Here is a 16,910-nt window from a genome sequence, read left to right on the forward strand (position 1 = left end):
TGAGGATGCGAGTGTTAACTAACTTGCCAGATGTCACAGCAGGAGAGATGAGATTGAAACCCCCATCTGTCTGACCCCAAACCTGCTGGTAGGATGGTTAGGAGTCCTGACAAAGGATCACCAAACGGAAAATCCATTGAAAACAGTTTTCCAGTATATAGCGCTGGCTTGGTTATGACGGAAAAGTGATGGCGCACCAAAGCATGTGTTTCTGTGTTGCTTTCAGGAGAGAAACCCTACAAGTGTACCTGGGAAGGCTGCACCTGGAAGTTTGCTCGTTCGGATGAACTGACGAGGCATTACCGCAAACACACGGGAGTGAAGCCATTCAAGTGTGCGGACTGTGACCGCAGCTTTTCCCGGTCAGATCATTTGGCACTGCACCGCCGAAGGCATATGCTGGTGTGAGGAATGCTATCTGTCCAGCTGAGCGTAAGAGCTGGATCTCTTAGCGGCACCCAGTTCAGCAGGGCTGAATCCCCTTCACAGTGTTAACACAAAAGGGCATCACCATCCCACGATGTCTGAAACCAGAGCAGGAAAAAGAAGGAACACTTCTTCTTTTGGTCTGAAGGTAACCCCCATCGCGACTACACGAGAAACGTCTTCAGGCTGGCCTGGGAGATCGGTGACACAATGCTGAAGAGACAGGCATTGTTTTCCGTGCTGTGTACTCTGCCATTTAAAGATGTTTGTAGCTTGTGCGTTTTCTGAGCTGTCAGACATTTTGTTATTGATACTTTAAAGGTCATCTACCACAAATTGATGGCTAGAGCAAGACCTTTTACATTGGGATTAGTCTCCCATCGTCCCACCCCTGAACCCCTTTTTACAAAAATTTCAGTTACTATCTGAGTAAGATAGAATACACATCCAATCTGTTACCAGCAAGCAGCATGAAAGTAGAAAAGAAGAAGCTGTTGGAGAGGTTCCATTACCTGAAAATAAAGGGGCACTCAGGCAGCCCGTTGCAATAGCGATGGTGGCAACTAGATATCGCCCGCAACTTGTCATTATGCCATGCCCTGAAGAAAACCAACATTGAATCTTTCATTTGTTTGTTGTTGATTGTTTTTGTTCTGTTTTGATTCTGTTTTGTTCATCTGTTCGAGCAGAGGGGCAGCGACATTTCAGTTGGAGTCTAGTCCTGGTGTCTGCCCTGGCATGGACTGGCACAGAAGTGTTCTGTAGTTGAATAGGAAGAGCCTGTCTAAAAAACTACTGCCCCACTTCAAATTGCAGTGTTCTGTCACCTAGGCATCATCTCTTCCTGCCCCTAGTATTTGATTACAAGGAATCGGGGGGGAAAAAAAACTTTCTTAGACACACTGGCACCAAGGTAAGAGGTGGGGCTGCCGAGGCAAAGTCAGTGAACATGAAAAATCAGACAAAGCAGAGATGGAAATAATGCGCCTCTTGAGGAGAAAAGCAATAATGAATAAAAGGACTTTCCTACAATAACTTCACTGAGGACTCACGTTACCAATTTTCATACTTACTAAAGGGATTGTAAAAAACACCCCAGCATTTTAGATGTCTTGGTTACATTCACAGCACTGAGGTAATCTTTCTGCTGTTTGTTGTCCTGCCTGGTTGATGACCACAATTAAAGATTATGCTTCCCTTTTCTTGTTTGAAAACAGTTATTTGGTGACTGGAAAGACTAGGGAGGCATAGCAGGGAATTAACTCTTGGGTTAATGGGTCAGTTCTCCTTGGAACCGAGTCAGTGGAAAGGGAGCGCTCCCTGAGGAAAGCATGTCATGGTGCTAGTTTCCTCACTTGGAGAGCCAAGGATAAGTGACTCTCCAGTAGGTTCTTCTACACAGATTTCATTTTTCTAAACTGTATCAGGACCCAGTGGTTCTGCATTGACATCTGCAGGGATGTTGCTCCTCCTCATCCTGTGCTGAGGGTGAGAGGAAATTACAGTCCCGTCAACCCCCTAAAATTATGAGCCTTTTGGCAACTAGCAAAGTATATAGTAAACAAAGCAATACATCACCAACAAGCATTCTTTCAGAAAAATTACCATATTTTTCCCCCACTAAAAGCTGTGTTTTTTTCAGCTTTATGTGGCTAAGGGGCTTGGTGAGGTTTTTAGTTACTGTTGTTAAGGTTTTTTATAGCTTAAATATAAAAGGTTGCCAGCATATAGACGTTTGCAATATATTTTAATTACAAACACTTGATTTGGGGAATTGCACAAATTAACCTCACAATATTACTAGCTCATTTTTAAATGTTTGAACATTCTGAAATAATTTCCAATTGCAGAATTATCCTTTTTAGGATCATCTTCTAATTCAGATCATCTTATTCAGATGAAGCAAGAACTATAGCATTGAAACAAAGACAATTTGTGTTGGATGGTATTAAAAGGAATTGTTTCAAATGTTCAAGCAACAGCGTAGTGATTTTCAGGTCAAATACTGTCTTCAAAAATATGTGCTCTACATTTTCTGCCAGGTCTGAAAAATTCATCGGGCAATTTCCCTCCAATAAGGGCTGCAATTCTATTGATAAATAGTTTCTTTAGCTACACAATCTACTACCCACCAAGCACTGGGGTTTAGTTTTGTGTTTTTTTTCCTTTACCAACTGGAAAGTTTTTTATCTGTACTATATGCAACTCCTACTTTGCATTGCCTGTGACCATTTGGAACAGAAGGTTTCTTGATGCATGCCGGCATTGGTGATTGGTCAGCGGCAAAGAGCACACAGAGTGGCCAAGACAGCTGTGGAGCCCTCTCTGCTAGACCTGGAACCTACTCGGCAGGTAGTAGGTGAATCACTCAGGTGAAGTATAGGCTCCATTTAATTCTTCCTGCTCTCACAAGAAGAGCCAATCTTTTTCTCTGCGGAGAGATGTCTTGAGAATGTTACAGGTACAAATGGTTTTTAGAATTCATAGAACTGACAGGCAGTGGGAGTTTCCTGAGTGACAGCCTGATTTAAATTTAGCACAGAACTACATGAGCTGCTCCTCTCTAAAAACATAGGAAAGATTCAGGCAAGTGAGTTTTTCTCCTCACCCTCTGAAAGTGGAAACCAGATGGAGACAGTAAGTGAACTGATAAACCCTGTCAGCATGACAGCATTTCCTCCTTTTGACATATCGATACTTCTAAGGAGGGAGGGATCCAAGCACAAGTAGTGAATGAGTTCCTGATCTAGCTCCAGGAACGAAACTTGTTTGGGGCTTGTCTTGGGACAAAGCAAATGCTCTTTGTTGAGTTTTCTACAAATGTTTCCCCGTGGAAAGGAAAGTGGTTAGGGAGAGAAGGAACTGGATTTTTAAGTAGAAATATCTTGAGGCATGGAAAGGCCCCCTCCATTTCATCTTATATTCATTCTCGCCTCTTTGTAAAAGCACAGTAGATGGTGAACAACAGAAAAGAAGTAGAATCCGAAGGACTCGTCAGTTGTTCCCTACCTAGAAGGATGTGTTGGTTTTCAATTTGAATCTCTTCAGTGTGCAGCGGGGCATGTGTGCAAGTTTGGGAACTTACACCCAGGTGGCGGTGATGGCTTGAGAAGTCACCATGGACCCGGCTATCTCTTTGCATTGTAGACATTGAGTTTAAGGGAGTTAACATTATTTGAAAGTTTTAAGGTTCAGGCTTTGAGGTTTTAATAGATTCCTTCTTCGTGTTCTCATCTGAAGTTGTTAGGAAAAAAATTCATGCTTCCCCATCATCCTCTAGCCCCATCTTGTCAATTGTGTGTAGTATCTGAGAAGCCTGCTTGATAACTTGTCTTAAGTTCTATTAAGACATTTAGACTGAAATTCCTAATGGCTTTACCGTAAAGATTATACTACTGCCTGGCATTACTTTTACAAAACATTATAGGACATTTATTTTCAAACGCAGTTGAATAACAGTAACATAAACCACACTGCAAAAAATAAAAATAAAAAGCACTTTTTAGTCACTTTATAGTTTAAGTGGAAAATAGGAAGAAGGTTGTCAGGGGGAAAAAACTTACAAAAAGCTACAGTGTTTACAATGCCAGTTCTAATGATTAGAAAGGTCATTCTCATTGTGGTTGAAATTTTGAATCGCTCATAACAGAGATTATTTTCATTTTTGTACTTTTTTTTTTAACTTCGAATTGCCATTTGTGTTTTAAACATAAATATAATTCTGCACTTTGAAATCAGTTCATTAGAATGATAACATGTATATGGATAAAGATGCAGTATTCCTTATTCTGTACTTTATTTATTATACTTACCAAAGCTGCAATCAAATAAATCTGGTGAGGTGAGGCCTTCCAATGTATTACTACGCCTTGGTTCTGTTGTTATGACTGCTTAGATATGTAGCCATGATGTTGTTATAAAGGTGTCTTAACATTTCTGGTACGGTTTGACAGAATTGAAGCAGTGTTAAGAATACCAGCAGCCATGATAAATTGAGTTATAGTCTTCATGTAAGGGACTGAACGTGAGATGACTCTTACAAATCATAATAGGCCCAGGAAGCCTTAATACTCATAGTCCATAATCCAATCTCAGATTTTGCTCTTTGCTAATGCCTGTAAATGTAGGAAGTAAATGTATTCTACAACGTCATTGACCAAATCCCGTCCTTTAGTTTTTCAGAGGTAGTGCATCTCAATAAAAATTCTTTCGCTTTGATTTGGTTTTGTTTTAAAAAAGAGGTTTGGTAAGTTATGTCTTCCATACTACATTTCTACTTATCCCCACACTGCCATCCACTTACCTGCACAGGTACCCCCAGCACATGCACATGTGTATACACACCCATATATGCAGCAGCCAACAGGCTCATAAATATCAACAAAGAACTTTTTTTAAAGAATGAATTTGTAATAATCCTTGCTGTCTAGAAATGTAAGTTATTTACCTTATTGGGGAATCAGCTTATAATGCTATATATGACTTTGCCTGCATTTTATAGTTAAGAAGTGTACATAAAATTTTAAAATGCTATATTTTCACACTTTCATTATAGAATAATGTCTGTTTAGCAACCCATGTCCATTGGTACTTTAAATATGCTAAATACTGTGCAATTGCAATAGAAATTCAGATTTTCATAAGAAAATAAAATAGGAGGATACTGCATCTTTAAAAAAATAGAGTGAAAATATTTTACTGTATTCGTACCATATGTGATAGTGGGAAAAGTATTTTCAAACTCACAAATTTTACAGAGGTTGTAAATAGTTTGATGAAGTATATTGGGAAAAAGAGCTTCTAGTTTTCATCACAATAAAAAAAACAATTGTTCAGATATGCCTTGTATATGTTACACACCATTAGCGACATTGCCATGGGAACTCTGTTCCACTTTCTCACGGCACATTCCATGTGCCCTGACAAAATGGAGTGGGCACTTGTCTCAAGTTAGCCAGGATGTAAAACACAGTAGTAAAGTCATATTAAGCTGTGAACCACTGATTCCAAACTCACAATGTCTACCTGAAGGGGGAAAACAGCGGCACAGGATTTCACTTGTGCTAAAGAGAAGTGTCTAGCAATTGTTCTCTTTTCTCAGTTCTCTTCCTCCTCAACGAAGTAGTTCTTGATCAGAAACACTGTACAGGTGTTTAGTCTTGTTTAGTTCCAGAGGGAATGGAATACTTTTAGGAGTAGGTACATGCTGACAAGATTAAGTGTCATAGATATGGCCACATGGTAAATGAATCTATACTGGCAATAGGAATAAGCTAGTGCCCATTTTCAGAAATGAATTAAAAGCTGAAAGTGCCTGTCAATAAACATTATGACCAATGAGATATTCCTATACTTTTACAACAGCAATAATTCTTCTTGAGACTGGGTTTTTCCTCCTCATTTGGGAAACACACACTCACAGAGTAAATATATGCACATAGTAAATTGAGTCTGTTCACACAACCACTAAAATTCTTTGGTGTCTTTTTAAGCATACCTAATCTTGTTTATGTTAGCATTTCTTAATTTAATCTCTCTTACTTACAGAATGTAAAAATGCAAATCTGAACATTAGGGTTATCTTCAACATACACTATAGCATATGGCAATTAAAATTTTGAGATAAAAATTTCACTGTGATTGGCCCCAAACGTAGGAGTTACTGAGGGTGCCTCAAGTTTTGCTCGGTTAACGTAAGCCAATTTATTTAGAGCAAAACACTAGAGACATTGTTTGTTTTACTTTATTTTATCCACTAATATTAGATGCACAAATCCATCTTTGCATGTCTTCATTTCCTTTTTTTCTGATATTTCCTGTTATCTGAGAACCATTTTGGAATGAACATTGACACAATCATTTATCCCTGAAAAGTCTACTGAAGTATAACTGACACTTAGTAAACCTAGCTTTTAACCAAGGTTTGCAGTTAGTCCTGGAAATTTCTAGATTTATGTTTAGAACTTTACAACTTTTGCCTATAATTATTTTACTGCTAACAGTGGAGTCATGAATAGAAATATACAATGAGATTATGTGAATAGATGAGACCTCTGGAAATTCTCCAGCCCTGCCGTCTCAGTACAAATCCACCCAAACAAGCTATTGAGGGCTATTAGTAAAATTATACTCTTTCAGAGCCAAACATTTGGTAAGAACAATTTCAAAAATATAATGGTGATTAAACACTCAGGCTTTGGACAGTGGAAACGACCAGGAAGGACAGTATTCTCCAGAACCAGACCACAGGCCTAGAAAACCGTCTACTGTTTCCTCCTCCAAGTGGCGGGAAGAAGGAAAAGGAACTGTGCCAGGATAGGGTGTGAAATAACCAATGAAGTCTCCTAGGAAACCTGCTGAGTTCCTCACCCTCACTGAAGTCAAGTCTTCTGACCGGGCTGCTTTCTGGAAGTTGTCCGAAAGTACTAAAAGTACTTGAACGGTCAAAAATCCAGTAAGCCATGAAATAATGGCTATTCTTTATTAAACACTATGTGCCAAGCACTATACTAAGTAATTCTTAGACACATTACCTCTCCTCTGTACAACAGTTCCACATTTTATGAATGGGAAACTGAGGCGTGGAGAGAGTGGCTGCATTTTCCTCCAACACAGAAATAGTGAATGGCAGGATGGGCATGTGGAGCTACCTGTCTCTGGCTCCGAAGTCTATATTCTTTCCACCTGTCTGCACTGCCCGTGTGTTCCCAGCAGCCAACTTTCCGTATCTCTTAAGTAGTTTTATTATGGAAGCGTAGTCGTCATATTTTCCAAGTAAGATACAGGGACATGATATAGCGTATGATTTGTGGTACAGAATATTTGAAATCAGTCTTCTGGAAAGTCACACATGAAGGATCATTGTAACCAAAGTGCTACCACCAGCTGTGTCCCTCAACTTGTCACTTTCCTCCTAAATGTCCTGGAGATCCAAAAATGATGAAAACTCTTCCCTGCTCCGTAGCATTTTAGCCAGAGTGGGTTTTCATGATTCTTCGTATTTCTTTCTCAGTGTACTAAAACCCTTTACACCTAGATAGCCCTGCTAGCGTCTGCTGAAGGTGCATTTGAAAGTTTGCCCTCCGTGGAGCTAGTTGTTAGTATCAGAGCCCTACTCTTGGTGCTTGTTAATGGGGTGGCAATCACAAACATCCAGACGATGAGCAAGGAGAGAGAACGGATCATTCCTTTTCAGATTTCTCACCTAACAGCACCACCTTAGAGTGTTTTAAATAATTTTATAAATAAATTGTTTATAGTGTTGTTAGTTTAATTGAATTTTACGTGAGAAGTTGTCCAACATCAGAGAAGTGAAATCCCCTCCTCCTTTTCTGCGCAGAACAGTCTCTGACAGTATTGATTCATGGAAGTACTAATGGACTTAGAAAACATTAAGAGAATGTCATTTCTCATGGTGTTTCTTTTTCTGAAAATGAATCTCCTGAATTACGATCTTTCTCCCTGTTACTTGGCTGAGGGAAGAGATAAAACCTGCATAAACAAATTCCCTTCCGTGCTGAAAGCAAGTGTTCTGTGTGCACAACCCACTGGCAAGGGGCTCTCTTCTCAGTTAATTGGGTTTCACAAGCAATAATTTCTCAACAACAAAACCACAACTTTGAGTTGAAAAGAAATGAATAGTGGAAATAATCACATCAGGAATTTTTTTTCTTTCTAGACTTCATCTCTAGAAATTTTAAATGTTTGAGAGAACAGAATCTGCTGTTTGTGCAAAGCAAGAACCAATGAGTCTTTGTGTGAATTATTATATCTTGCTTTTTTCCAAAGCAGGCTTACCAAGACTTTTATAGAGATTTGTTTTTTGTTGAGAAATGATGTTGGATAGGAGAGTAGGATTTGGGTCAAGTTCTAGTAAAAGTGCCCGGGTAATCAAAAAGTAAGATATTTTAAGTACATAACAACATCTTTCTGCTAATTTCATGCTCCAAAGATACAGCATAAAATAAAACATTAGAGAAAATGCTTTTGCCCTACTTGTGTTTCTCATTTTCCCATAGCAGAATTTGTAATTATATCCAGACTACAGTATATATTTTGTTTCTCAAACTTGATTACATTGGATGGGTATTGTTGAACTGGGGCACTGGTGCCTATATTCAAGGCTCTTTCCTATCAACTTGTCTGTCCATAATTTGTTGTGTTTAAAAAATCATTTTTTTAAAAAAAATCACCATCCCCTGTATGGAATGGTGGCTGTATTGTTTTGTTCATGTCTGTGGGACACATTGCAACATATGACAAGCCAACTCTGGATGTGAGATAACTACTTACAAAACCAGCTTGAAAACATCGTCTTATGTATTATGTCATCCTGCATCATAATACAATTATGTGTATCATAACATGCTCATTTTAAAAAAGAGAAACCAGCAAATTCTTGTTTGTCCATAGAAGAATGTACTCAGAAGTTTCTGTGTTGTGAAACGATGAGAACAGACCACCTTTAAGATACCCACCTGCCACTTAAAATGACTTAGTTATAATTAGTAGTAGTCTAGACATTGCTCTTGGTGTGGGGGTTGGGGGGGCCAATTCATACGTCATATTCTTTTGACTAAATCTCTCAGTCGTATTTGAAAAAAAAATAACATGGGAATAAAGGAAAATATCATCTGTGGCCATTTCAAGCAGGCATCATTTTACTTTTCCTTAACACTTCCCTCATTATACATGGTGATTGGATTACAAGATCTATCTGTAAAAATACAGACACATCCTTTAGTTTACAAAACAGTAATTCTAGTCTTGAAGCCCCTAAACAGCAAATTCAATAGATGCTGCGTCTGATTTACTTGACAGATATAATTTTACAAAAGACTCTTGGGTCTCTGACCCCCGAGAGTCAGAGCACCAGAGGAGATCCTACACATTAAAGGATAAAACCCCCCAGTGATGCTGGCGAGCAAATGTGTTACTTTCTTAAATCTTTTTATTTGATTTTTTGTTCAGAGTTTTAATTACAAATGAATTTATTTCTCCAGCTTATCTAAAGACCTAATTTCCCAATAGTTTCCTCTGCATTTATATACTCTGTAGTGTTTAGGCAAGCCCTGTTATAAGTTAATATTATGTAAGTGTTGTTCTTGTATTTATGTATAGTGTATGTATTGTAAATATACTCAGAGCTTTTTTCCTTTTACTGTAAAATGGTGATTTTTTTTTTTTTTTTTTGCCCTCTGATAATGTAAAGGGAGACCCTCCTAATGAGATTCTCTCAGAGGATGATTATTCCAGTCTATTCTCAGAGATTTAAATGAACAAGTGTTATCGTTTTTAATGGTGTCTCAGACATATTCTGTTGGTGCATTGCTTTTCTGTATTCAACTTTCCTATGAATTGAGCTGTGAACTGAAATAGAGTTTAAACCTTTAAATGTATGCATTTGTATAATTATCTGAATGAAGGCATGAAGGTTAAATAAAGCATTTTGTATGGAACAAAACTCCCTAATTATTACTAAGATTTACTCAGACACTTTGGAAATCATAGTTATTAACCATTCTAATTAAACCTTTGTTATGAAAAGTTTTACCATTTTTGTATAGTAATTTAAAACACAGAACAAGATAGACTATATATTAAAAATATGAACTGGGTTTTTATTTCATAACAATCAGCACGTAAAGAGGGATTACTAACTTAATATTTTAATGAATGTAAAACTAAAAAGAGGCCCAGAAATATGAAATGATATAAAAAAATACATCTTCCCTGGACTAAAATTGAATCTCCACAAATTATAATTTTTTTCAGACCTTATCATTTAAATGTAGGATTATCCATCTAGCACATGTCAAGGCTACGTTATTTCTGTAAATTTTTAAGAAAACTGGATTATAGAGGCTTTTGAAAATAAGATCATTAAGGAGTAGAATTTTAAATAGTTGCTAAAATAAACACTTGAAAAATCTGTTCAAGTATCTTCCCATACATTTTCTTTCAGCTGAAGATCTGCCAGAAAAATCTATTCTATTAAGGGTACGCTAGTAAATACTAGCAATTATATGGAATGGTGGGTAATACATAATAGGTAATAATTCAAATCATATTTGAGTACTTCTTAGACGCCGGAAGTGTTCTAACCATTACATTTGTCCCTGTTTTGTCATTACAAAAACCCTATGTTTGATTCTGCTATTATCCTAATTTTACTGGTGAAAAAGTGAGGCATTAAGTTTAGGCAACTTTCCTAGTCGGTCTAGTTCCAGGCTTGGTGTCCTTAACCACTGAAGGGCTGTGGGTTAAACAATGGGGAAAGGATGGAGGTGGAGAGCAGGGGTTGAGAGTGGGGAGAGAGAGTTAATAGCAATGAATGTTATAGAAACTTTCAACGAATACCGTTGATTGTGTATGTACAAATAAATAGAAATAAAATACTATCCTTCCTTTCATGCTCAGCAAACCATAGTGTAGTTTAATAACTCATAAAAATCAGAGACGGAAATTGATTTGGGCTCACTTTATTACCGGTCAAATCCATTTGCAAATGAATGTTGAGTTCTGTGAAATCGTTCTGCTCCCCCTCAGAGACACTGTGTGGAGAGAGCCATGGAGGCCGCACATCACAGTCCATTCCCACCAAAGCCCACTCTTCCCATCTTGGTGTGGCTTTGACTGCTGAACCCTGCTGCTTTGAGCATTAGGAAGGGGTCCTGGGGGAGTGATTTTCTCTCCCAGTGAGAGCTTCCTTGCTACTTGTATGGGATCACGACACCCACTTGATAAAAGAAATCATTCACTAAAAGATGATAAGATTCTTTGAAAATTAAGGCAATAAACCATCTACATTTTCACTAAATTATTTGTGAAGACTAGTTAGGCAGGGACCTATAAAGTAGAAAAGTCTATCTTGTTCTCCACTGGTGAAGCATGGTAGTAATTTGTACGGCTGAACCTAATTCGTTCAATTACTTCATTTTGAATGTGACTGTAACTAAATGGTAAGGTGGACATTTGACATATGGCTTTGGCTGGATTTTCTGAGAGTTCGCTTTAGGCCATGCAAGCAGCCAAACCAGCTCTCCAGCTTTGTTTTTGTTTGTTTTTCAGTTCACCCCAGGAAGCTTTGTCATAAGGATAGACCAATGGGACAAATCTCATGGAATAGAGCACGACATTGATTTACTTTCAAGGTAATTTATTTGTCAGTATTTCTTCTACCGGGTAATTCCTGGATATTTGAACAATAGATGGAATTACACGGGTGCTAGATAATTCTGTAACTTACTCAGTCCTCACCTTTACTCTGGATGCTTCACCAGAGCTGTAATTTCTAATCTAAACATGGATGGTTTCATTGTTTCTTGTTCTTCGATTTAATGACTATGAAAAAACAGCATGAAATACTGAAAAGTACAGAAACAGCAATGTGTTTAAGATTAGAATACCTTGGGGCTTTATCAAAAAAGAAAAAAAAATGTTTCAGTGCTAGAACAAAATTATACTCCCTAAAAAATTATTTTAGTCCCAAATGGCCACTGATGATTTTCATACCATATAATACATTGTCTTCCCACCAAAGTTGCATGGTTTCCTTCAACACAACGAGTTCCTTGTGCTTTGTCCGAGTGCTGTCTGGATTTAATACATTTCTCTCCCAGCAGTGTAATAAGTATAATTTACATCACTTCCTGTTTAGTCTAAATTCACCAATGAACGCCTACACAGCCCATACACTTGAGTGATTGTCTATTTCTGAAATAAATTACATTTTTTTGTACAGAAACAAGTTTTACATGATCTTTTTCTTTTAGCGTTTCACTGTGTTAAATTTGTGTGTGTGTGTGTGTGCGCGCGCATGTGTGTAGCTCAGTTTTATGAGGCCATGATGACATCAATAGGTATGCTAAAAGCAGGTTCACTCAGGAATACCCTAGAGATGCTTAAATACAGGTATGGCCATCACAATGCCCCCTTTTATTCTTAGTAGTGCTACAGTTTACGTGGACATACTGCAATCCATTACTTTGGAGAGGATTGCAAGGCACTGTAAGTCTGTGTAATGAGCTACTGTGATGTCCAGTCCCTTAGTGCTGTCAGGCTATAACCAAAATTCTAGTCAATTCTAGCATCTCAAAGGTGGTCTTGCTGCTGCCCCAGACTCCTCTGAACTCTTAAGCTTGAGCATAGACCACATAATGGGGTAGATGTGGTATGAAAGGTTAATGTCAGTGATCGTCCTTGGAACTCTTCCAGCTTACATTAGTGTGGCCAGCACATTCCGTTGCTGAGGTAGGGTCTGTGGCCCCTGCTTCACCTTTCATTGCTGATTTGGAGCCATTGCTTTGGAACATGTTCAGTCTGAATCCATATAGTCGCTTGGAATTGACGTTGGTTCTTTTGTAATCTATGTAACAATATTATTATCTGAAGTAAGCATTTAAATTATGTGTTTGATATGTCTAAAATCTGAGATGATTAGGAAATTTCATAAAGTTTATTTATTCAGCCACTTATAACAAGTCAATGTTATTATGGTTAGTAGTAACAACTTTTACGTGCACAACATAAAGCACTTATTTGAGTTTATTACTCTGTGTAGGTATTATACTAATTGATATGAGACATAAAAATTGTACCTAAGACATAATTCCTGACAAAAAAAGTAGGTTACCCCCTATTAGGATAGATAAATACCCAGTTTCTATAGTATAAAATACAAATGGATAAGCACCAACAGAACTGGCTAAGGTGTTACGGAAGTTTAAAGATAAAGAGAATAACTTCTGTAATATAGTTAATAAGATGGGCCTTTATACAAGCATCCGCTGAGATCCATATTACGTGCAGACCCTCAGATCCCTAATTCTATGCCCAGTGAAAGACCAAAGCCCTCCCCAAGATTCCTGTGAACTTTGAGGATGTGTGCAGCACTGGGGTCAGGGCGGCAGGGATGTTGGCATTTCACAATCACTTTACTCTTGGTTTGTGGATCATTTCAAGGTCTAAAGTGTACAATCTCTGTTCCCTGTGCCGTCAACCTCTTCCTTGATTTACCACACATGTGCAGGTGCACACAGGAAAATTATATATTCATTGTTTGCAAATTGAAGTTTTGTGACCGATTAGTGGCAATTGAATTCATTTAGGGGGTAAAGATGACCATTTTCAAAAATTAAGTGAAGAGTGGAATGGGGTGCTACAGGGTATGATAGAATGGAATGAAAGGGAAGAGAAGAAGGAGCAAAGAAGATGAAGAGTAGCTATTGTTTCAGTACACATGGGCATACATGTGACACAATGTGGCACAATGTAAAAAATGAAGTTTGAAAGCCTCAGGTTGACTGGCCTGTCTCCTTCTTCCCTGCCCAACATGGCCCAGGGCAAATCCAGGTGCCCTGGTTTCTCACACTGAGCAGTGTATCCACTGTAATGGTTAATTCCATGGTTCAACATAGCTGGGCCACAGCAGCCAGCTAGTTGGTGAAACGTTATTTAGGATGTTTCTGTGGAGGTATTTTTTGGGTGAGATTAACATTTAAATAGGTGGGCTTTGAGTAAAGCAGATTTCCTGCCGTTATATGGGTGGGCCTCTTTCAATCAATTGAAAGCCTTAATAGAACAAAGACTCAGAGGAAGAGGGAATTCTGCCAGCAGACTTCGTTTGGACTTAAACTGCAACTCTTCCCTGAGTCTCCAGCCTGCCAGCCCCCCTCATCAGATTTTGGACTCACCAAGCCTCTTCGATCATGTGAGTCAATTGTTTAAAATTAATAACTCTCTGTCTATATATGTATGTATATACATATATATGTATGTACATGTGTATATACATACATATATATGAGTATATGTCTATATATACGATACATACATATATACGAGTATATGTCTATATATACATATACATATATGCACATATATATTCATATATATACATATAGATATAGACACACATATGTACATTTATATATTGTTTTCTTAACGAGCATAATTAAATAACTGCTAATTAAAATTCATTCCCATATGAAAATTAATATCAGTAGGAGGCTTATCAAATTATATTCCATAATCTTTCACTGGAACTTCCCTATCTATATATTTGTGGTAACATATGGAATTCCTTTCCTCAAAAATTAGAAAACTGACTTTTGTCAACATATCAAAGCCCTTTATGGGGAAAAAATATTGTGAAGAGTTCAAACAATACTAAAATTACCTGGAGCCCATTTCCCTGAAAGTTTCTGCTCAGACGCTGCCAGTGCTCACACTCATTAGCATCTGATTAATTTATCATGATTTTAATCCACAAAGTGTTATGACAATTTGAAAAATGTCTTCTTATTCCTGTGACTTTAATACTTTTGCACCTTTCCAAAGAAAATCTTTAAGACAATTCACATTTGGAAGTCCCTAAATTGATACCATACCTTATATATGAGTCCTTATTTAAAAATAGCAGACAACAGTGGTTACCAGAGGGTAAGGGGGAAGTGGGTGGTAGATGAGGGTAAAAGGGATCAAATATATAGTGATGGAAGGAGAACTGACTCTGGGTGTTGAACACACAATGTGATATATAGATGATGTATTATGGAATTGTACACCTGAAATCTATGTAACTTTACTAACAATTGTCACCCCCAATAACCTTGAATTTAAAAAAAGGGGAATCACAAAAAAAGTTTTCATTTGATCATTTGATTATTGGTTGGGTTTAAAAAAAAACATGATATTATTACATGTTTTATTTATTACATGATAAAAAGAATTTTGAAACTCAGAATGATAGCTATATAAAATTTACTACAATCAGAAATTAAATAAATGCCTAATCATTGTGTTGTATACATGAAACTAATATAATACTGTATACCAACTATAATTAAAAATAAATTTTTAAAAATATGAAAAATAAATCAAAAGAAAAAACGTTTCTTTATTCGAGTACAAGAAAACAAATGTGTTGAACTCTAGCTCTTGCTGAGTTGGTAGAACTGGAGATTAGAAACTTCATTTTCTAGTCAGAAATGTTGTTTTCCCTCAAGTTGGAGCATTTACTTGGCTTAGTAGCTTGCCCCTCTGACAGTAGGGACCTCAGGAGCTAGCAGGCATGAGCTTACAGGATACTTCCTGGTAGCTGGGGCAAGTGGAAACAGGCCACCTCCTCACACTGTTAATTGATGTTTTCTTTCTTCTGCCAATATTAAGGTATTTTATCTTAACACCGTCATTTCCTGTCTTTTGTGAAGGATTCTGTAATATGAAAATCATTCAGCCCAGATGGGGCCTAAAATTTTTTGCATTTCCTTTTTTAAAAATTTATCTTCTACATTGATAGGCTGTCTTTATTCACATAAAACCAAAATAATAGTTTCTTTTTTATGATGTATAACGAAGATGTATGTATTCACCAACATGCTGACTATATCATATGAAGTATTTGTTTAGATTTGGTGCATGTACAACAACCTGCTAATCATTGCCTAGTTATTTTCCACCATAACTAGCTATTACTTTAACGTTATCTTTGCCTTCGGCGACTGATTTGTGAAATGCTTATCACCTATGCGGGGGAGGGGACAAGGGGTGGTATGTTCCGTGGCTCTCTAACTGGTGGAAGGCGTATCTCTCTATTAAAACCTTCGAGACACCAGAGATGACAAAGGAAACCTCCTGACTTCTTTTCACTGTTTAATCTCTTGGCATTCTGTGTTTATAAAGACTAGCATTGGACAGAAAGCAGTAATAAAGTCCAGAAGTAGATAAAAGCACAAATAGTGAAACCAAGGTATTTGTAAAGCTCTATAAATCTGTTACCAGAAGTTGCAGTTTAATCTTTACATACAGCAGAGTCTCAAGTCTCAAGGTTAACTGCTCCATAAAGTTCCATGTAGGCTGGTGTTTGATGGCTCTTCACTTCCTTATCAGGTAAAGAAGGACTCTCCCATCATATTTCTTAGAATCCTACTTCTTTTGAATGTATTATCAATGAGAGATTCCTGTACCTTAGATTTAAGGAAATTCCATTGGCCTGTTGGCATGAATTCACAATAGTACATGTTTGATGTATATAAAGATTGACAGTGGCCTCAGTCCGTTGCTGATAATGGGTGTGATATAGCACTTTTTATTCCATGAGGGGACAAAAAAAGACTTTCTACCAAAATTGAACATGGATTCTTCTCCATTTGTGACAAAGGAGCTAAGTAGAAGATTATAACTGTGTTCTAAGGACAGATTAAGAAAGAAACTTTTGATAAAAATATACTGGAAGAGCTACAGTCTTAGTCTTTATTATAGAAGGTTCAAGATATTGAAACTGTTAGCACAGTGGAAAGAGCCTTCGTTTAAAGGCCAGATGGAAGTGGTTTTAATACTAGTTATTCAGTGTACCAGCAGAGTGATGCCTGGAAGTTCCTTGTCTGAGGAGACATACGGGTAAGCTCACAGTGGAAAGTTCGCGAACTTAATTGTCTGGCCTCGTATCTTAACACTGGGGGTAATGACACCACCAACCGGGG

At 37.6% G+C, this 16,910-nt stretch overlaps 1 protein-coding gene across 6 annotated transcripts in view; it reads left to right on the forward strand.

The window, feature by feature from the left end:
- The window catches only part of KLF12 (KLF transcription factor 12), a 566,208-nt gene extending 554,045 nt beyond the window's left edge, over positions 1–12,163 (forward strand). For 5 of the 6 annotated variants that reach the window (XM_081045624.1, XM_081045623.1, XM_081045621.1 and 2 more), the window contains one exon: positions 227–12,163. In XM_081045624.1, coding sequence (XP_080901750.1) covers positions 227–408 — 182 coding nt within the window. In that variant the 3' untranslated portion in view covers positions 409–12,163. The remainder of the gene's footprint in view (positions 1–226) is intronic. The other variant, XM_081045625.1, reaches the window with a different exon arrangement.
- The last annotated feature ends 4,747 nt before the right edge of the window (positions 12,164–16,910 follow it).

This window comes from Rhinolophus hipposideros (genome assembly GCF_964194185.1).
Source record: "Rhinolophus hipposideros genome assembly, chromosome: 4".
Classification (NCBI taxonomy): domain Eukaryota; kingdom Metazoa; phylum Chordata; class Mammalia; order Chiroptera; family Rhinolophidae; genus Rhinolophus; species Rhinolophus hipposideros.